Here is a 22,091-nt window from a genome sequence, read left to right on the forward strand (position 1 = left end):
GGTGAAGAGGGCTTTAAACTAAAGTTGCTGGGGGAGGGGAACCTCAATCCATCCCACTCCTACCAGTTTGATGCCAGTGCCAGCAATAGATGCCCAGAGCCTGAGAAGGATCACAGGTCAGCAGGAGAGCGCCTGAAGAGCAGCACAAAGGAACTCCAGCCAGTAAGACAGCTTCATCGAGGGCCCAACTTAAATGCCTCTATGCAAACGCACGTAGCATGGGGAATAAACAAGAGGAGCAGGGCTATGATCTTATTGGCATCACGGAGATGTGGTAGGATGGCTCCTATGACTGGAGTGTTGGGATGGAGGGATACAGGCTCTTTAGGAAGGACAGGCAGGGGAGACGAGGAGGGGGTGTCACCCTCTATGTCAATGACCAGCTGGAGTGCATGGAGCTCCACCTGGGAATGGATGAGGAGCTGACCGAGAACTTATGGGTCAGGATTAAAGGGAGGGCAGGGACAGGTGGCATTATAGTGGGGGTCTGCTACAGGCCACCCAACCAGGAACACTGAGCAGATGAGGCCCTCTATAGACAGATAGGAGCAGCCTCACATTCACAAGCCCTGGTCCTCATATCTGTTGGAGGGACAACACCGATATCTGTTGGAGGGACAACACGGCAGGGCATAAGCAATCTGGGAGGTTCCTGGAATGCATCGATGATAACTTCCTTCTCCAAGTGACAGAGAAACCAATGAGGAGAGGGGTTATGCTGGACCTTGTTCTCACCAACAAGGAGGGGCTGGTGCAGAATGTGAAGCTCAAAGGCAGCCTTGGCTGCAGTGACCATGAAATAGTGGAGTTCAAGATCCTTAGGGAACCGAGGAGGGTGCACAGCAAGCTCACTACCCTGGACTTCAGGAGAGCAGACTTTGGCCTCTTCAGGGATCTGCTTGTTAGAGTGCCATGGGATAAAGCCATGGAGGGAAGAGGGCCCCTAGAAAGCTGGTTAATATTCAAGAATCATCTTCACCAAGCTTATGAGCGATGCATCCCAACAAAGAGAAAGTCAGGCAAAAATGCCAGGAGGCCTTCATGGGTGAACAAGGGGCTCCTGAACAAACTCAAACACAAAACAAAGGGTGGAAGCAAGGACAGGTATCCTGGGAGGAATACAGAGAAATTGTCTGAGCAGCCAGGGATCAGGTTAGGAAAGCTAAAGCCCTGACGGAATTAAATCTGGCCAGGGACATCAAGGGCAACAAGAAAAGCTTCTATAGATACGTCGGTGATAAAAGGAAGACTAGGGAAAATGTGGGCCCTCTCTGGAAGGAAATGGGAGACCTGGTTACCTGGGATATGGAGAAGGCTGAGGTACTCAATGACTTTTTTGCCTTGGTCTTCACTGGCAAGTGCTCAAGCCTCACTGCCCAAGTCACAGAAGGCAAAGGCAGGGACTGGGAGAATGAAGAGCCGCCCACTGTAGCAGAAGATCAGGTTCAAGACCATCTAAGGAATCTGAAGGTGCACAAGTCCATGGGACCTGATAAGATGCATCCTCGGGTCCTGAGGGAACTGGCGAATGAAGTTTCTAAGGCACTATCCATCATATTTGAGAAGTCGTGGCAGTCTGGTGAAGTTCCCACTGACTGGAAAAGGGGATACATAGCCCCCATTTTTAAAAAGGAAAAAAAGGAAGACCTGGGGAACTACAAGCCACTCAGTCTCACCTCTGGCAATCCTGGCAAGATCATGGAGAATATCCTCCTGGAAACTATTCTAAGGCACATGGAAAATAAGGAGGTGATTGGTGACAGCCAACATGGCTTCACTAGGGGGAAATGTGTCTGACAAATTCGGTGGCCTTCTACAACAGAGTTATAGCGTTGGTGGATAAGGGAAGAGCAACAGACATCATCTACCTGGACTTGTGCAAAGTATTTGACACTGTCCCACACAACATCCCTGTCTCTAAATTGGAGAGACATGGATGGACCACTCAGTGGATAAGGAATTGGCTGGATGGTTGCACTCAAAGAGTTGCCATCAACGGCTCGATGTCCAAGCGAAGACCAGTGACGAGTGACATCCCTCAGGGGACTGGTGCTGTTTAACATCTTTGTCGGCGACATGGACAGTGGGATTGAGTGCACGCTCAGCAAGTTTGCCAATGACACCAAGTTGTGTGGTGTAGCCGACACACTGGAGAGAAGGGATGCCATCCAGAGGGACCTTGACAGCCATGAGAGGTAGGCCCATGCGAACCTCATGAGGTTCAACAAGGCCAAGGGCAAGCTCCTGCACATGGGTTGGGGCAATCCCAAGCGCAAATACAGGCCTGGGGGAGAATGGATTGAGAGCAGCCCTGAGGAAAATATCTTGGGGGTGTTGGTTGATGTGAAGCTCAACATAACCCAGTAATGTGAGCTTGCAGCCCAGAAAGCCAACTGTATCCTGGGTTGCATAAAAAGAAGCATGACCAGCAAGAGGTCAAGAGAGGTGATTCTCCCCCTCTACTCTGCTCTCGTGAGACCCCACCTGGAGTACGGTGTTCAGCACTGGGGCCCCCAACATAAGAAAGATATGGACCTGTTGGAGCGAGTCCAGAGGAGGGCCACGAAGATGATCAGAGGGCTGGAGCACCTCTCCTGTGAAGACACACTGAGAGACTTGGGGTTGTTCAGCTTGGAGAAGAGAAGGTTCCAGGGAGACCTTATAGCAGCCTTCAGTACCTGAAGGGGGCCTACAAGAAAGCTGGAGAGGGACTTTTTACAAGGACATGTAGTAATGGGGTAATGGCTTTAAACTGAAAAAGGGTAGATTTAGATTAAATAGAAGGAAGAAATTCTTCACTATGAAGGTGGTGAGGCATTGGAACAGGTTGCCCAGAGAAGCTGTGGATGCCCCATTCCCTGGAAGTGTTCAAGGCCAGGTTGGATGGGGCTTTGAGCAACCTGGTCTAGTGGAAGGTGCCCCTGCCCATGCCAGGGGGGTTGGAACTAGATGATCTTTAAGGTCCCTCCCAACCCAAACCATTTTATGATTCTATGATTCTATGATCAAACTATTATTGCTGATCTCTTCTCCCTGGTATCCAATGACAGGACACGTGGGAATGGTTCAAAGCTGCACCAGGGGAGATTTAGACTGGACATTAGGAAGCCTTTCTTTACCGAGAGGGTGGTCAAACACTGGAACAGGCTTCCTAGAAAGGTGGTCAATGCCCCAAGCCTGTCAGTGTTTCAGAGGCATTTGGACAATGCGTTTGACAACATGCTTTAACTTTTGGTCAGCCCTGAATTGGTCAGACAGTTGGACTAGATGATCGTTGTAGGATCCTTCCAACTAAATATTCTATTCTGTTCTGTTCTATTCTATTTTTGAATGGTGCTAAATTATTCTATAAGAAAATATCAATAGGCAGTCAATATCCCATATGTTCTGGATAACATTTCAGAAACATGGTTTATCAGTGCTGGAACACAACTAACGTGTAATGAAATTCCCCAGACTTCATTTTATAGGATATGGACAGGCCTAAATATTATATAGCTGTCAAAGTTTTCCTTTAGAAATAATTTCTTACTTCTTATGTTGAGCACAGAAGAGGAAATTTTGTCAGCAAACAGGTATTGTTGGAGCCTGGGACACTTGTTCCATTAAATGATGAGCAAAACTAGTCCAAAGCACTTAAATCTACTCGGAAAATCAAGGAGAAAGAGGAACATCAAGAAAGTCATATAACTATTCAAAATTATCTTTCACTCACTGGGGATTCTGATTCCGTCATGTATGATGAAGTACTATTTAATCATGTAATTTTGTTATCCATAACTCATGAAAATTACTTACCATTACTTATAATTTTACTAAAGTGTATATTTTTCTCCTTAGGACTACAAGTTTTTCTTCAGACATATTTTAAATATTTGGGAAAACAAGTATTAATGAGTAATGAAAAAGATATAACTAATGTCATAATCTGAAAAAATGAAGAAACCGTTTTAAGACAAGAATTGACAGGTTCTTTATTTGAAATTACATATGGCAGCTCCAAAAACCAGCATTCTCCTGTGCATTCTCAGCATCTCACTTTCCTCTCTGACATGTCCTATGTGGCTCTTCCCACGTTGGGAGTTCCAACCCCTTTATTTCGCTGATCTTACTTTTGCTCAGGTTACTAAAACATCCTACACAGTATCTTTATTCTCAGAAATGTTTTAATGCATTTCTATCCTACCTTACAGGTTTCCAGTTTCCCTTAGTGACTGCATGCCTTTGCCACTTCTGTGGTTTGTTCATGCTCCAACGTTCTTGCTCTTTTTCCCTATTTTCTGTATAATATCTCCCCTGGTTGTATTTTGCCCTTTCCTGTTCCTTCAGTTGGCATCTATAGTGAACTTTCTGTGTCTTCTTCTTAGGTCCTAATCTATTTAATTGCATTTAGCTGGCACGATTCCAAAGCTGAACTCAGTATTCCTGCTCCTAACTCCTGTCTTTTACTTTACCCATTTTAATTCAGCTCTCACAGAAGCCAGAAATATTATCTGTAAACAAAGCATTTCAGCATGCAACCCACTTTGCACTGCCTAAAGACACTTCTTCCAAAACAGGGGAGACTATCTGGCCAATTGGCAGTCATACTTTACATCCCTGAACACAATGCCCTCTCATACTGAAGAAGGAAAATATAAAAACCAAACTCCACATCCAAATAAGCAATCAAGTGAGTTTGATTCTGCATTGCCTTCTTCCTTCTCTTGTGAGCTTCTCATTCAATTCCAGCTCTCCATCGTCTTTAATACACAAGATTTTTAGAAAAAAACAATTTTGTCAGTGAGTGGATTTTCTCACCCTCATTACTGGTAACATCTCATCTTCCTTCACATCACCCTTTCGAACTCTGCAGACTCAGCAGCCTGTTGGACACTGGTACCTACGCTACAAAGCCGAAAGTCATCCAATTCAGCCTGTTACATGAAATAATGTCTTCAATTCAGAGACATGTAAAACAACTGTAGTAAGTGGTCTCTAAAATTCCTGGTAAAGTCAGAATATGACCCCAGAAATTGGGCTAATTGATTGAAAAGGATTATTAAACCTGTGTTTTTGAGGGGGATAGGTGTTTTAATTAGGGCCAATGAACTGTCAGAATGGGGAGTTTCATTAGCAGGAATGGAAGGAGGAGGGATGAGCTGGGTGAACAAACTACAGCCAGGCATCTCCAAGGCATCTTCATGGTCTGTCTTCTGAGACACTGAATCTAATAAAAAATTGTTGGGCCTTCAACATTATGACTAAAGCAGAAAAGATAAATGACTATGGAACTATTGCCCTTATTAACTCTGTTGCAACCCAGAATCAACAACACTATATTTTCTTTTCAACAATGCTGTATTTTCTTGCTTTTAACCTGTCTCAAAAAAAAAAAAAAAAAAAAAAGACAAAATTGAGAATTCATTAATTTTGCCGTAATCAAGATAACATTTTTCTTCATTAAATTATGGGCTTGAATATCCCTACACTCTTCAACAGAGGAAGAAGCTCCTTCATTCTGTTGACAGCATCAGGGTCTGAAGTTACTTCGGTATGCCATAGTTAAAAAATAGGAAACTTTTACTATGTGGCCTAACTGGCCAAATTTATGTGAAGATAATGAAAAGAAGGAAGGTGTCAGGGGAGTAAAAGAAACTTTTAAGAGCTGTGTGGGAATGCCACTAGCAAGCACAAGATAATGGAGAACTTGCTGAAAGCTGGGATGGAAAATATTAAACAACCCTCCACCTGGGAAAAGGGAGGGGAATACAATGTTGCCAGTTTTTGCAAGTTGCTCTTAAGTTACAAATATACTGACATAAAGGCAAGGCTCTTTGTGAGAGGTCTTGGCAAAGAGACAATCCTGAGGCGAACGCAGCTAACGCAGTTAAAACTGAGTTAGGTTTTAACCATGTATTCCAGATCTCATATTTCCCTCTTTCTTGATGTCTTATAACTTCTCTTATACATACAAATGACATGAGCTTTTTTCTTGGAATTCTTCACCTCCTGCTTCCAGAAGATTTTTCCTTGCATGAGATATAATCACCCTTAGCAGTAATGGGGGAAAAAAAAACAGAAAAAAAAATCTGCATCTGAGAAGAAGCCAGGTAGAGCTGTGATTAAAGCTTGACATTTTTACCTAGTATGCAAGATTAGATTTTCCATTTTTATACATTCCCGCAAGAACAACTTGTACAGATTTATACGAGTTGGCATCATTCTGTCAGTTCTCGGTGTGGCAAATGATTCTGGAGACTGGACCTGAATTTCCTCTAGCAATAAAATACTTGAATACACATAAGCCAAACCTATGACTATTTTTTTCCTGGGATCTGCTTGGCAGAATCCCATGGGATACAGACCTGGATAGAACAAGTCCAGCAGAGCGGGTTATTTTTCAAAGATCATCTCCCCCAGTCTCAAGAATGACCTATCCCAATGAGAGGAGGTTAAGAAAGAGTAGCAGGAGGCCTGCATGGGTGAAAAAGGAGCTCCCAACAAAACACAGGTATCAAAAAGAAGCATACAAGAGGTGAAAGCAGGAACAGGGGACCTGGGAGGAATATGGAGACACCGTCTGAGTATGCAGGGAGGGAGTTAGGAAAGCCAAAGGCCATTCAGAGCTCAATCTGGCAAGCGACAAGAAAGGTTTCTACGGGTACTTCAGCAGCAAAAGGTAGATGAGGGAAAATGTGGGCCCACGGCTGAATGGGGCAGGGGACCTGGTGATACAGGTCATGGTGATGGCTGAGTTACTCAATGCCTTCTTCATCTCGCTCTTTGCTGTTAAGACTGGCCTTCAGGAATCCTAGGTCCCTGAGAACAATGGGAAGGTCTGGAGCAAGGAAGACACCCTCAGTGGAGGAGGAGAACGAGAGTCTTCTCAGTAGTTCTCACTGACAGGACAAGAGGCAATGGGCACAAACTGAAATACAGGAAACTCACCTTAAACATAAGAAAGCTTTTTTACTGTGAGGGTTGTCAAACACTGGCACAGGTTGACCAGAGAGGTTGCGGAGTCTCCATCCTTGGAGATATTAAAAACCTGCCTGGACACAGTCCTCAGCAACCTGCTTTGAGCACAGAGTTGGACTAGATGATCTCCAGGGGTCCCTTCCAACCTCATCCATACTGTTATTCTGTGATTTCTTTTTTTTATTCTTTCCTGCATGCACTCACCTTGTTCAAAGTAAAAAGAATGAAATTACAACAGCAGTATCTTAGAACTTTCCGAACTATTTTTTTTCTCTTTCTCTCTCAGTTTTAGCATTTCATTATCCATTTAGCTTTAATGTACACTAATGTACCCTTGTTAACCTTCTTTCTGTAAATTGAGAGAAACAACATTTTTATATATGTAGAGTATGGTAGAAGAAATCTTTAATCTAAGATGTATACTCACAGTATAGGCAAATCCCAATCCATATGTATCCTTTAGATAAAGATATACCTTATGACCTAAGGAATAATATGTCCTAGGCACTGCCATAGCAGAACTCCTGAAAGTAATCTAGGAGGGTTTGCAACACTTGTTGAAGGCAGTTCTTTTCAGTACAAGCTTTGATTAAGGAAAGTAGCTACACACTTTAACTTAGTGCTTTTCTGAAGAGAAATCCTTGAAAGTGATAATGAAAAGAAATAAAAGAATATCCAAAGGGACCACCATATTATATCCCAAGCACCACCATAGCAGTCACATTTAAAATGCTTTAAACAGTTTGAAAATACTTTCTACTATTATGGAAATTTTCACAGATGCATATTTAAGGACAAGAAGGACTCCTAGGAGAATTTTATGTGGCCGCCTACAAAATTTGGGTCATAGACACCCATCCTATAATTCCTAAAACTTCATACTTCTGTAGCTTCAGCAAGAAAATACTCTTTAGAAAAAAATCTAGCCTTTATTTCCACTAAGTATAACCATGAAAAACAGTAGAACCATTAAAAGCTTTCATAAAGTTAAATGTTTAAGTGTATTTGACTGTCACTTTTCTTTTGATTTGACCTTGACTAAATTGAAAGCACATAGAAAAATTTACAGTGAATGCTAGATGTGAGCTATACTAATATCTGGCTAACTGCCTCTGCTGTGAAAGCTCTTTCTATTTTAGTAAAATTTTATGCACAAAAGCATTTTCCGGAAACTGATGTAGTATGTTCAATACATTTTTATACCCAAGCTTAATTACAAAAGCTTTTTCATACTAACAAATATTGTCCCAAGCAGAGACTATATTTAATAAATATGCTTATTATTTTCCTTAATGAAAGCAATGTTTAAAAATTGTAGGTAATCCCATTGCACTGTACTTCAATTATACAGCCCAGCTCTCATACCCTCCTGCTGATAGAAGACTACCTCATCTTATTTTCCAATTATATACATTAAGTCCTTCCAAAACCACCTTCATTATTACACACAGCATGTTTAGCTCTAGCAGAGAAAAAGCTGTAATTGGGAAAGAGCAAAAAGCATTTTCAAGCCTAAGATAATCACAAGAAAAGTTAATTATGTCAATTAAAATAATCTTTTCTCCACTCAACAAATATGAGCTATTTGTACAGAGAAACACAGCAGGACAGGTTCTGATCCTTGATAAACCATGGTATTTCTACTCAAGTAATTCTTACCAGCAGATTTGTGATAGAGCCTAATTTTGACTTTAAATTAGCTCGTAATAGAAGAATGGCCAGAAAGGACTATTGGATGAACCCAGGGGAATCCTCTAAAACAAAAACCATAATGCTTCACATACACACCCAAAATGAAACCTAAGTATTTAAGTTCTTGGATTAAACTTCTAATTCCTAAAAGCAGAAAAGGACTACTGGCACAAGAAGACTACTGACAGAAAATGTTCTGGAAAAATATCAAATTAAAAACGGTAGATCCAAGAAGTAAAATCTGCATGGTTACTACCAATTGTTCTTGGTGAAGAATTTCGTCTCAACATCAGGAGGCAACCAGATGAAGCTGTGAAGAGTTGACTTTAATTACAGTTACTACCTCGAGTCAGAGCTTTAAGTGTTGAAGATACTGCCACATATAGAAAACCAGAGCTGTTCACCCCAAACAGCATTAGAGAAGGCATCAAACAAGAGGCTCACAGATCTGCACAAGTCCAGCCTTCAGGCCTTCAGGTTGTAGAAGGAAGAGAAAGATGTGAGACATGTCTCTTTATTAGCTGTTTCTGATAGTTAATTTTCCTTCCTCTGCACGCTGACCTTATTTTGACATTAAACTTGATCAGCCCCAGTCACTTCACCACCTTTTAGAACGTGCAAAGTTCTCAATAGCCTGCTCATCCCCATATTTTTACAGCATCTAATTGTGACAGAACAGCTATTCACAACCCTAATTTTGCTGTCTTGAGCTTTTTCCATCCCACCTCGCAACAACTTATTTAGACCATTCTACTTTTGAACATTTCCTAACATATTTGTTGTTGTTGTTCTATGGGCACCAGAAATAGAAGTAATATTCTATGGAGTATTACAATATTTCTACAATGTCATCATAAACTTGCTTTAAGCCAGGTAGTTTAGGTAGTTCTTTGCTTATGCCAAATTCATATTTCTTTACCTTACAAATTCCTAGCAATTTGCTGTATAAAATTTGTACTGATAATTTGTGATATGACAGGAGAAGTCAAGTGCAAGTACACTGCAGTTTAGAAAGCATTTTCAGTTTTCATAGGGAAACGCTTCTTCTCCTCTCCTGTTCCAACCTCTTAATTTCTTTTACCCTGATTTGTTTTTTCCTTATCATTTGGTGACTTTGTCAGAGAATTGGGATCACTGCCAAAGATGTTTACCTCAATTTTGTTTCCAGTCCTAAATTAGATTCTTTCTAAATACTAAATTAGATTATTAATCAGTTAAAATCTAAATCTTCATTATTAATTTACTAGAAACAATACAGCAGCTTGTAAAACATTTATGCAGAAGTAAACAGAGAATCACTTTGCAAAGATCACGACATGCTTAATTTACTATACAACTAAATATTTAATTACAAATGGTAGCAAAGCTGAAGATGCTCTGTTGAAATTAAACAATCTTTTAAACGATAAAAGTCTTAACTGTATTGTGGACAGCAATGGTAAATTTCTAAAACAAGTGATAGGAAACATGCTCTCTTTTGTGGGGTTTGCTCTTACCAGTTAAGTGAAGAATCATGTACTTGACTATCCAGTTTGCTATTTACTGATAGGTCTGTTCTCCGCAGTACTTTCAACAGAAATAATTTTAAAATGGCATTTGAAATCAATTGAAAACACAATGCACTTCATATGCCAGTTAAAATAAATAGAATTTGGAGGAAAAAAACATTATATTCTTTACCGCAGGTTATTTTTTGCATTTGCAATGTAATAGTCTTGATTCAATGCTTTCCTTGCTAACAGTACCACCTCTAATTAGAATAATGGTATTCTAATTTTCTTGTGCACAACTACACAATTCTTTGTTTCAGATTCAGTTTTCAAAACTTTCCAGGTACAATTTTTTAAATGTATTTGCATTTATACATTCAGATTTATATTAAAAATTTTGGCTCATGAATAGTTTAGGAAATTGCACACAAACATTTTGTAAAGCCATCTCAACATGCATATATCCTTCCCAACGGTGAACCTGAACAGAAAATGATGATATGCAGCATATCTATTTAAGGTGAGCTTTCGAAACAGATACTCTAAGCTCAAATGTAGCTGAATGTTTCAGAAGTAGTTAAATGTATAGCAAGACGGACAATGAGGAGTTCTCTTTTTCTTTTTTTTTTTTTTTTTTTTAAACTATTCCTTCCTATTGTCTCACTAACTCAAATAACATGGCGCTCGGAAAAGGAAGGCAGGGACATTTTTTACCCTTATGAACAAAGATGAATGTGAGGAATGGAGAGAACAAAGCAAAATAGGCTGGAGGAAGTTAAGAACAATAAGAGCATGTCCCGTTTCAAGGGGAAGGCTCATTCAATAGAATATTACACCAAACAAAACAACGATCAGGTTAGAAGCGTAGTCCTGAAAACAAAGAGTTGCAACAGGATTTTTTTCACTTAATCTTGAACATCTATTTCAAAACAGCAAATTGAAATTCTTAACTGTCAAACTGTTTTTATTAATGACATAGACTATCCTGACCTTTTGCTACCTTATAAAAGTACATGACAGTCTTGTCAAAAATAATTCATCTAAAATCTTTAGAAAAGTTGTCAGCTAAGAAAACCACAGCTATGTATACATAACTCATCAGCTAACTGGAAAAGAGTATCATATTTAGAAAATGAGTAAAATACATTTTTCTACATCTTTCTTATGTCTCAGGGCTAAAGAATATTTCATAGATTTCTAAAATTGCATGCTATAGCTATTCAAGACTCTAAACAGAATAAAGAAGTATACACTTAGTAGCAGGCCTCTCATTTCACTTCAGCATCTAATACGTTATCCCAATGATATGACCTTGCTTCTCAAGGTAACTTGTAAGGTAAACTTTTTAAAAGTAAGATGAGTAATATCACTGGTATTAATCAATGCATGCTCAGTTTAAACATCGTTGCATGGAATGTGGAAGAAGAACTTAATGGAAGACAGACTGAAGTAAATTGAAAAAAATCTTAGTCTAGGACTGAAATACAGACTTTTCATGCGAAGTTTGCTGTTAAATCCAATTCCAGTTTAATAATGACAAAGATCTTGCACTGCCAAGCTTCACAAAAGCCTCAGACTAGTTAATACTGGCTAAAATTATTAATTGATTAACTAATAGGACAGCTGAACGAAATGAGTCACTCAGCATAGTGCTGGTATCATCACTGGTTGTCTCAGAAGAGCTGGGAGTTGTGCAAGCTTTGTAGCTTCACATATTTCTCTGTATCTAAAGGCTGTCAGTTCTGAACAGACTTGCAATGTGGGGGTGTGGGAAACGTGAGGAAACTTGTTTTGCTGTTTTCTGAGGTATCTGTAAGCTGTTGTGAAAAAGCTTCAGTCTTCAGAACAGTTTGTGAATGCTTCACATGACATTTGGGCCTCCTTCCTGATGGTAAAAACTCTCATACTGCATGTACTAGCTAATCCCTTGGTTCTTTCAAATTGTTCATCTGACGCTGTTAACATATATTAAAGCTATAACCAAGCTTTCCCTGACATGCATCAACATTTTAAGTAGTGTATGGCAGAGAAATTTTTTTTGCACCATAAAAAAACCCATGTGCCTCCTTTAAAATAAACTGCCTTGAGAATCATATTACATGACAAAAATTCTAAATTTTACTAAAGCTGTTTGCACACACACGTCTTTGGCAGGGTGCCTTCCAGTGGGAGCAAGTTACATACATACCAGCTGTAATGGCCCATATAGGATATTAAAAACATGTAAAGTATAATTTGATAATCTACCTTTGGAACTAGTGGGAGAATTCTCATCTCAGTTTTCTCCAGGGACTGTAATGCCAAAGGACAGATTGTTTCTTGTCAGTTTTCAAACTGATCTCTTATTTGCAAACATAGCGAGTGATGCCAAATGCGGTTCAGAACGCAAATCAAACAACTATTTTATTATGCGCTGTTTTGAATTGCATATGCAGGACAGAGAGGCAAGCAATGCCAAAAAAAAAAAAAAATCATACTTGCACATCACACGAGCCATTTTCATAATATACTTGAGCACTGCATAAAAATGCAAAGAAATAAAACAATTCCAATAAAATAATAAGTGCCTTATGAATTAAATATTATATTCACAATGCTACACACTGGGATTTAACAGAACATGACATACAATGTGGACCAAGTGTGGAAAATCCAACTACATTTACAAATACAGTAGATATACTACTTTTTCTCTCTAAAAGAAAGAAAACAAAACAGGGGGAAATGATAAATTATTTATTGAATGAAAACAGGAAAAAGAAATTGAGAAAAATTTTTTCTTTGAAAAAACAGGATAGCTTGTAGCCAATGATAATAAACCCACTTATTCATTAGAAGCAGGTCCAAACTGATTCCATTTGAATCACAGCAGGGGCACTGAGAGTAGCAATTAATGCAACTGTCGGTGTGGCAGTTGTTTTCTGAATGTCTTCCTGTCCGTCTTGGTTTTGGTTTTAACAAACAAGATGAAATTTAACTGGAAAAGTTACTTAACCTGTTTCTAAGATGATCACAACACTGGCTAAATCAGCAAAGGAAAAACTGTTTTAAGTGACTTGCTGTAGACACCTATGGATCATGAATTAAAGACTTTGTTGTACCTGACACGCAAATACATACAGCAGTGTGTATGCCAGAATGACAACGCGTGGGGGAAAGAGAAGAGGCATCACCAGTGTATGGCAGCCAGCTAAGACTAATTTAGAGTCCTCTTAGATTAAACTGGAGTGAAAGAGAGAAGATATTCTGTTCTTTACAAAGAGTTCACCTATAGCTGATTAACAGATACTTCTTCCGTGAACAAAAGCTAATTTAAGCAGGAGTCCCCCTTATTGCTCATTAATTGCTACAGGTGGGTGCTGGGCTTGTGCAGATGTAATGGGGGAGGAAAACAAGAGCAAAATCCCTCACAGATGAAAAAAAGAAAAAGATTACTTTGAAATAAAGGATTCCAAAGGATTAACTTCAGTAGTTTACTGTTGATCAGTATCTTATTTTAAAACATCACTCTTGCATTTTTTCAAGATTAGTTGAATTTATTTATTATTATTATTATTATTACGGTGATTGTAAGGGGGAAGTGAGTTATAAGAATAATAAATCTCTACTTAAGCGGCTTATCCCTACTGTTATATATTAATCATGGCATATATGGGATTATAACCAACTGCAAATAAAAAACAGGGGGAAAAAAAAGAGGTTGAGTAGCTGTATGTTTCTGGATTAAATCGTAATATAAGAAAACGTCTTAGAATTCCAACTGTGCCGAAGCAAAAGGCACAACAAGCTCTGGATACAGGAACATCGCATATTTTTCTCCACACAGTAATGTGTGAAAAGATAAGATCTTTCCATAAAACTGTAAAATAGAGCACTTAAAAAGTCCATTTGAAAAGATTCCTCCAGGGATCTGAGATAGCTCCAGTATCTGTTCGAACAGGTAGTTCTACAAATAAGTGAGGCACTTTTGTCATCCCATTGAATCTGGTCAACGTGGGCCCTCCTTTGCCCAAATAGAAGTAAAACTATCCACCCGCCCTTACAGCGTGAGGCAGCTACCTGAGATGTCCCTTAGCGAAGCAGTCATTTCACCTTTAGCCAAGGCAATAACTAGACTTGCAAGTTTTATCACTTCATCACAACCCCAGTGGCCTGGAAATAATTTGGTAAGCTCTGGTTTGAAAGAGAGCACTTGTTAAGAAATCTAAGGTATGCATGCAAGTATTGAAACAAAGAGAGAGTTTATCTTGTTTCAAATTAAATATATCTATTTAAAAATAATGTAAGGAAAAATGTGTTTATCTGGTATTATGTTTTATGATTTCTTAATCACAAAATTTCTATTCTATGCTGTGAGTAATTACTGTTTCAAGTGAACTTCTAACCTCTTTCCAGTTTGATTGCTGAGCAGCTACTTGTAAACAAAATAAAAATGAAACAAGAATACATAGCCTAGAACAGCCTACTCTGCAATTAGCTACATTAAAACACAGATATGAGAATGATCTAGATATCAAGTGTCATCTTGACATGAAGAGTTAATTGTCACAATTGCCAGGACACTGTCAGAAAAATGCTTAAATATGCCTGCATTTACAGGCAATTTTTTTGTTACACATCCCAGTTTTGTTAACCTCTTAAGGCAAATTTTCCTGTCTTTTTGCAAATATTTCATTGTAGGCTGCCAGTCTGCCAAGGATACTCAATTTACCCAAAACGACACTAAACCCAAGCACACAGAATGAAAAACCATCTGCTGGACTATGTTCTACTTATCTAGTCTGCACTGTATTACATTTAAAACTACTCACTTAAATTTATACTATTCAATTTGTGAATGTTGCTCATACACAATCTTTATCTGATAGTCCAGAAACCACATGGTATTTGTATCACTATATATACACCTATTTTGAAAAGTTAAATTGCTTCTGTCTTGAGTTATAAAATTAATAAATGAGTTAAACTGAAATGATAAACTAAACCTTCTGGGCCAAAACTTACATATTTTCAAATACAGGAAATCAGTTCTTAGAACTGATAACACCGTAAGAGCACTTTGGTATCTAAAACCTAGAAAGAGAATTCTAAAAATGTTATTCTGTAAAGTCATGGTGAAAGAAAGATGGTGAAAGTCATCTCGTTTAAACACTTTACATGGGTCTTGTTGTTTTGCTCCCAAAAATAAGGCACAAGGAAAAATCTCCTTTTAAATTGATTGTCGTATTCAGATGTAAAAACTCAACAACATGACTAATTCTAACTGCTTATAATTTGGGTCTCATGTTTGAAACATGTTCCACTTCTGAACAAGCAGAAAAAACAGTATTCAACTTCTCCATTGAAATTAAATGATAGGGTGATTTTGGCAAATCTTTCCCCGCTTTTGATATTGAACTTTGAAACCCAAATTCTATCAATATAGTGAAGTATTATCAGAAGCTTTTTCACACTGCTTTAGTTCACCATCTCAGATTAACATGATTAATTGCTCAGTTACTTTTCTGTACCTCTTCCAATCATTTAGAGTACTTATTTTTATAGCATAACTACATGCAGTTAACATCTCTTGATTTCTGCTTGGCTGTGGTTTAATGAGAAAAATTCAAGACATCAATCTTTGCCTTAAGTTATTCTAGTTCTGATGTTCAAATGATCAGGTTTACTCTCATAACAATAATCCTTTCATGTGACAAACTCAAAGCATTTTAATAACTTTAATAAAACAGGTAAGAGCAGAGCTGCCTTGAAAGGAGTTCAGTTGTTTTCAGGCAATATTAGTGGCAGCATTCCCTGTACGCTAAATATCTCACTACTTGAGGGCAAGAGTAACACTAGCAATCAAGCCAAGAGAGAGATAGAATTTGTAGATAACAACCGTAATATATGCCGGAAAGAGTTTATGATCCAACCTAATAAAAACAATAAAGTATAAGGAACTCTGACATGCTTGAGTTTTCCATGGCAAAATGAGAACATTAAGAGCAATTAATAGGCATTATCCCATTTTACTTATAGAGATAAGAAGTTTTATAGCCAGAACTGGTTGGAAAAAGAGAGTTCAATTTTCCAAAGTTTTAAGGTTTTTCAAAATATTTTGTTCCATTTCTGAATTAAAATAAGGCTTTTCAATATATCATAAAAATATGACTCAGATAAAAATACAGTGCACATTACCTAACTTGAAAGAAATGTTAAAATCATGGTTAGGACACCTAAGGCTGCCATTCATCCAGTTCTTCCCAGATATCTTCTCTACTCTCCAGATGAAATTTTAACAGTAAGAGTTCACGTCTGGGTTTTGTAAGCCTAATATCTGCCAGGAAGTCCTTAAGTTGTATGTGAGAGTCAATGAGACAGTGCCCTACCGCAGAGTCCGACTCATCTGACCACAGCCTCCATGAAATGCCAGGCTGGAGGGGAAGCAAGGACTGGAAGTGCAGGCCAGGAGCAGCAGTGCTGGCACTCAACAGTGGGTATTGGTTAGGGAGATAAGAAAACCAGCCCAGGAGCTACCAAGGTCTTAACGAGACTAGGTCCACCTCCTCCCTTTGGTCTCCCAACTCTTTGCCACTTACTAGTACCCTTTACCCTTTCCCTTTCACCAAGCCCCAAAATAGCTTCTCCAACACAGGCCAAGTTCTGGCCCCTGAGAGCCCCTAGTCCTCGGGCTGCAATTCTGCAGGGCTCAGAGTATCAAGAACAAGCATGTCCCACTCATTTTGGGGTGATCTGTATGCCAGCTCTCCCAGAGCAGGGACTGCCATATTCAGGGATGGGGAGATGAGGAGCTGCGAGGTACGGGGAGATGGGATGTATGGGGGTGGGAATTCCAGCTTAGGAAAAGATGGGGAGCTCTGGAGACACTTGGGGCCAAGCCCACCCACATTGCCACAACCAGACACCCTCATGTAGGTATGGAGCACACACGGAGGAGCACGACACTGTCACATTAATGCCTTCTTAGCTCTTCCCACAAAGGACTGGCCCAATCATCATCCTTTCCCTTGCCTCTGTGTGCATCCCGTGGCACTGCATGCTCCGTTTTGCACCTTGGAAACTCTGCTTCCCTAAATAGTCACCTAGGACATCCAAATTCAAGTCCTCTCTCTGCACAGTTCAGTCCCAAAGTTCTGACATTTTAAGGAACTGCACTGCCAGGTTGTGCATATGTGTGTGTGCACACATGAGTCCATTCTGTCACGTCCCTCACACCCCAGTTTTCTTCCTGGTCCTAAGAAAACGAATAGGCTCATACAAAATTTCTGTTTCTTAGAAATACTCCTTAAAAAAATTCTTAACTTGTACTGGTCGAAAGAATCTAAGCATAATAGAAAAATCTGTTATGAAGCCATACTCTTCTGAGCCCAGCTATCCAGATTTTAACTGCAAGAAACTCTTTTTTCACACATAGGCTATTAGAAATTATTGCTGTATGTTATTACCTCCAAAAACACATTGAGAAAACAATGTTTAATTCAAATCATGCACTCAGAGAAAAAGCTAATTACTCTTCCAGAAAAAAATATGTAAGGTAGAACTGCAAAATGATATGATTATTCAAGCATTATACAAAAAAAAGACAAAACCAAACAGGCCATGCAGTTAAATGTTATTTTTAATTTACTTTTTGATAGACCTATTTTCATATTTGTGTTCTCCTGTTACAAAGGTATTGTACTGAAGATGTCAGTGTTGATCAGCTTCCAATCATCAATAGCACTTATTGAAATAGCATCCTGCTAGGAATGGGGGATTTTGTACCTTTGCTGGAGTACACCATTGATTCATGGGGAAAAAAAAAAGAAAAAATAAATAATTAAAAGTGAACCCTGACTGTGGAATAAAGCTCCAAGAAATAAATTTTATTTTTGATATAAGACAATAAGTAAACATCTTACGAGATGTTTTCTTGTATACTTACTGTCTTCTGGCAAAAATAAAATTCTATTTCAAATACATTAATATGCTCATAAAATGTTCAAAAAAAGCTTTTCTCTAAAAATTATGAGCTATGGCTTCAGTGCTTGAATAGCACTGACCTAAGTGTCTTGATTATTTTGAAGGTCCTATAGAGTTGAATAATTAGTATTATAATAGATTTATACAGAAATATTTGCAAATACCTTAAGAGGAAAAGAAAAAAAGCTAAAATTTTTAAAGCATTCTTTTAGTCTACGTTACAAGACTCTATAGAGAAGAATATATTTTCTTAGTGCATACTCTGGCACTGTTTTATGAAATTTTGCAAGGTTATTGGAATAATCTATACACATACACGCTTTAAACAACCTGTACTAAATCTGTTTTTAAAGCTCCTGAGTGAGCCCCACTGTGTCAGGAGTGGAATGTGTCCACTCACCCTGCCTCTGTCATCTTGGAGGAAGCTTGAAAGCAAATGTTCCTCTGGAGGGAGCCCCTCAGGACTAACGAAGATCCAGTCTGCAACTTTTTTCCTCCCATAGCAACACACAAACGGCAGGAGAGTTTATATGATGCCCTCTTTGTTGAAATACGATTAATGACGACGAAAGTTTGACAGTCCCATGTATAGCTACCTGTATTTCTATTTTCCCATATGCATACGGTGTGAAATATATAAATCACTATTATTTGGGTAACTTCCCAATGTCTTGGATGTTTAAATTTCAAAATTACCACACGGCACCATTTTAACCACTGGGAATATTTTGCAGAAAAAACAAATCTCTGCCCATTCTCCCCTTCCCAACCATGAATAGAATGTATTTTTGCTAATCATTTTCTCTAGGTGAAGAGCTTTTCCAGTTACAGAGGAATTCAGGTAATGGATAATTACTTAGTGGATTGGTGGCTGTATTACATAGCATAAGATATATCAAAGAAATAATAAAACAACCCATTTATAAATTCCTTGACTACATCAAAGACAGCAAGGAAAAGAGGAAGCCATCATTACCAGACTAATAAGGTAACTTTATAACATTACATTGAAGTTTTTCCCCCAATCTAATGCTGAGTTTATAAAAAAGGAATTAGTCCCATTTTGAAAATGGTTGGTATGTTAATTTAAACAAAACTGGAATGCAGGTCTACTAACTAAATGCTTTCTATATTTAGAACAAAAGGCAATTGCCTTGATATTCCCCAATTATCATTACTGTAAATTCTAAACAATTTAAGTTTTTCTTATGAAGAAAGAAGGCAGAAGAATCTTACTTATAAGGACTTCCAGAAAACAGCTGGTTAAACATAGTTAAATTTTATGAAAAGAAAAATACTGATAGTATTGACCATTTTTATATACCTATATCTTTTTAAATAAAAGGGATCCATGCTGCAGCACAGTTTCAACAAGTAACACGAAACAAAATTCCCCAACATTATGAATGCTTAACATGTTATTACATTCTCACTGGTCCCACACTAGAAAAAATATACAAGCAGCAAATAATCAATGGTTGTTTAAGAGCCTAATCTTGTACTAGTAAAAATAATGCAGCACAGCAACAAGTTCACTGGAGTGCTCCCTTAACACAAAACATACCAGATGTACAGCTGTTTATCTTGCAAAAAAATAAATAAAAGAGAGCATAAAGACTTTTGAAAGGATCTTCTCCCCGGTATTTAATAACTAATATGCAAAGTATTCAAGGATTCTTGCATGAAATCATGAATAGCAATAGGTCGTTTTTCAGGGTATTAAAAAAAGCTAACCAGACACAAAACAGGATGCCAGCAGGCAGCTTGCATGAGACATAAGGCTTTATATTCCCACTAGGAACATACCTTCTCTGTTTTTGCTTTCCTGGCGTTATGCACAAACCTGCGTCCCAGCTTCTTGGCATACCAGATAGAGGCAAACATTGTAGTGATGAAGATTTCAGTCTGAATATGCAGCACACAAAAAAAAATACCAAAAAACTTCCCCCGCAACTGAGATACAAATCTAACGCTGGTTCAGGTCTCTCAACTATGCTGTTGCTTTGTCAGGTCTTCTCATGCTGCCTTCTGAAAAAAAAAAAAACCAACCACCCAGTGTGGCCAGTCTGCAGGTGTATTTACATACTGCCAGCGGGAAGTCCAGCGTGAGGCATCTTTGCATCCAGCTCACATCCAGTCTGCTAAGTGCCTGTCTGCAGTTCTTTAGCACTGTCACCACAAACTACATATGTGTCAGTATGAAAGGAAGCTGCAGTAAACTACTGTAGCAGACAGCTCACCTCCTCTTCTCCTGTTCTGAAATTTAACTCCTTGGTTCTCTTCGATTTGCCAGCATGCAACAGAAGCAGCAGCAGTTCAAGTATGAGATACACAGCACTGCAGGAAAGGAAAGGGGTACAGAAGTGCCAAAAATAGAAACGTATATTAACTGTTAAGCTGAAGGAACAGGTGTTTTACGTGTTTCAGTGCAATTAAGATATGAAAGGAAACGTATTTTACTTTGTTCTAGCGGTTTGGGATCTATTCAGAGATATTTTTGTTACCTAGTTTCAGTTTGGAACAGAAAGACATCATAGCTGTTCAGTTCACTTGCTGATGTCATACATGTTTTGCTAAAGGATTTAAGACTCACTCAAGGGCTTCTGTTTTTCTTTGATAATGGCTTCATGAAATAGAAAACTGACTTCTTTTTTTCAAATTAATCTTTAACTTCTGCCCTACCTCAGCTTGCTTTTTTCTCTTCCTTTAATTGCAAGTTGTTATACATTAGGAGTTGAGAAGTCCTTATGAAAGCCTATTTTTGCAGTGAAACAGCAATGCACTCTTTTCCTTTTGTCACATACTTCAGCTTTAACCCCTGCACCTCTCTGCAGTTATAATCTTTAAACAATAAGCAGAAACATACCCTTTTGGCTCCAGACATATGACTGACCAGATGTTCCTCCCAGCCAGAGGCAGTATCAAAGCTGTAAACTTACAGGGTTTATAGCTATGTATTGTATTTGATAGTATTTTGCATTATAGGACAAATCCTGCCCCTTGCCCTCCCACCTACAATTGTGGAGATACCAACATGTGGGAGAACCACGGCTGTCCTGTGTGCAGGATCCCATTTGGGATGCACACATGCAAGAGTAATTTCTGCTCGGCTATTCTGTGATAAAGAGCAAATCAAAATTAATATATGCACGGCAAAGGAAGTACAGTCACCTCAATCTAGTATAGGGCTCTTGGGGACAAGGAAACACTTTTTCTGCCCCAGGATTTTCAGAGAATGGCTGAAACTATTTTCTCCAGGGTGCATTAATTCAAAAGGGAAAATATTCCACTCCCACTTACAACTTACACAGAACATCCAAGTTACTGGAGCTGGATGGCATTGCCCAAGCTTTGAGCCTGAAGGCATATACTGCTCAATTCTGTTAAGATTATAAAGAGTTCAAAGAATTCCTTCAACACGTTTTAAAATGATAAATTGGCTAACTAAATTGAAATTCTTAGATAGTGACTTTTTTGTCAAGGAAACTCCAAGGTATATGTTTGCTTTTTGCTTGACATCTAAAACCTTCTGACAAAATATTTGGTAACTGGTAATGTTTCTGGGAAAGGAATAATTTCTAATTATTTCCAATTCAGACATTTAGTTAATCCTGGCAGTCAGAAAGTTATGAGACCACAAGACAGAATAAAACCATGTCTCCTCTGGAGTATGACAGATATAGAAGTGCTATCTGTCCATAACACCACCCCAACTCTCTGAACTCTGGGCTGATGGATTCTCCAAGGTGCAAAACCTTTATTACACCACGTAGCAGACTCACATCACTCTCCACATTTGTGGGATGACAGAGTGCCCTATAATGAAGGGAAGGGAGAAGAAGGAAGAAAGGTGGTCTGAAAAAATTAGGAAGAAATCAGAGATCTTGTTTCTAGCTGGGATTTCACTGTAAGGAAACATGGATGGGAAAACAAAAGTGCAGAAAAGGAGAAGCAACATCATTACATAGCTTAACCAACGCTATAAAT

At 38.6% G+C, this 22,091-nt stretch overlaps 1 protein-coding gene across 3 annotated transcripts in view; it reads right to left on the reverse strand.

The window, feature by feature from the left end:
- DLG2 (discs large MAGUK scaffold protein 2) overlaps nt 1–22,091 on the reverse strand; it is a 1,041,736-nt gene that overhangs the window by 508,933 nt on the left and 510,712 nt on the right. Inside the window, exon 1 of one of the 3 annotated variants that reach the window (XM_075140229.1) lies at nt 19,911–20,366. The exons of the other annotated variants lie outside the window; for them this stretch is intronic. Coding sequence (XP_074996330.1) covers nt 19,911–19,988 — 78 coding nt within the window. The 5' untranslated portion in view covers nt 19,989–20,366. Of the gene's footprint in view, nt 1–19,910; nt 20,367–22,091 lie in introns of those variants that run through there. 3 annotated transcript variants of the gene reach the window in all.

Source organism: Calonectris borealis, chromosome 1, assembly GCF_964195595.1.
Source record: "Calonectris borealis chromosome 1, bCalBor7.hap1.2, whole genome shotgun sequence".
NCBI lineage: Eukaryota > Metazoa > Chordata > Aves > Procellariiformes > Procellariidae > Calonectris > Calonectris borealis.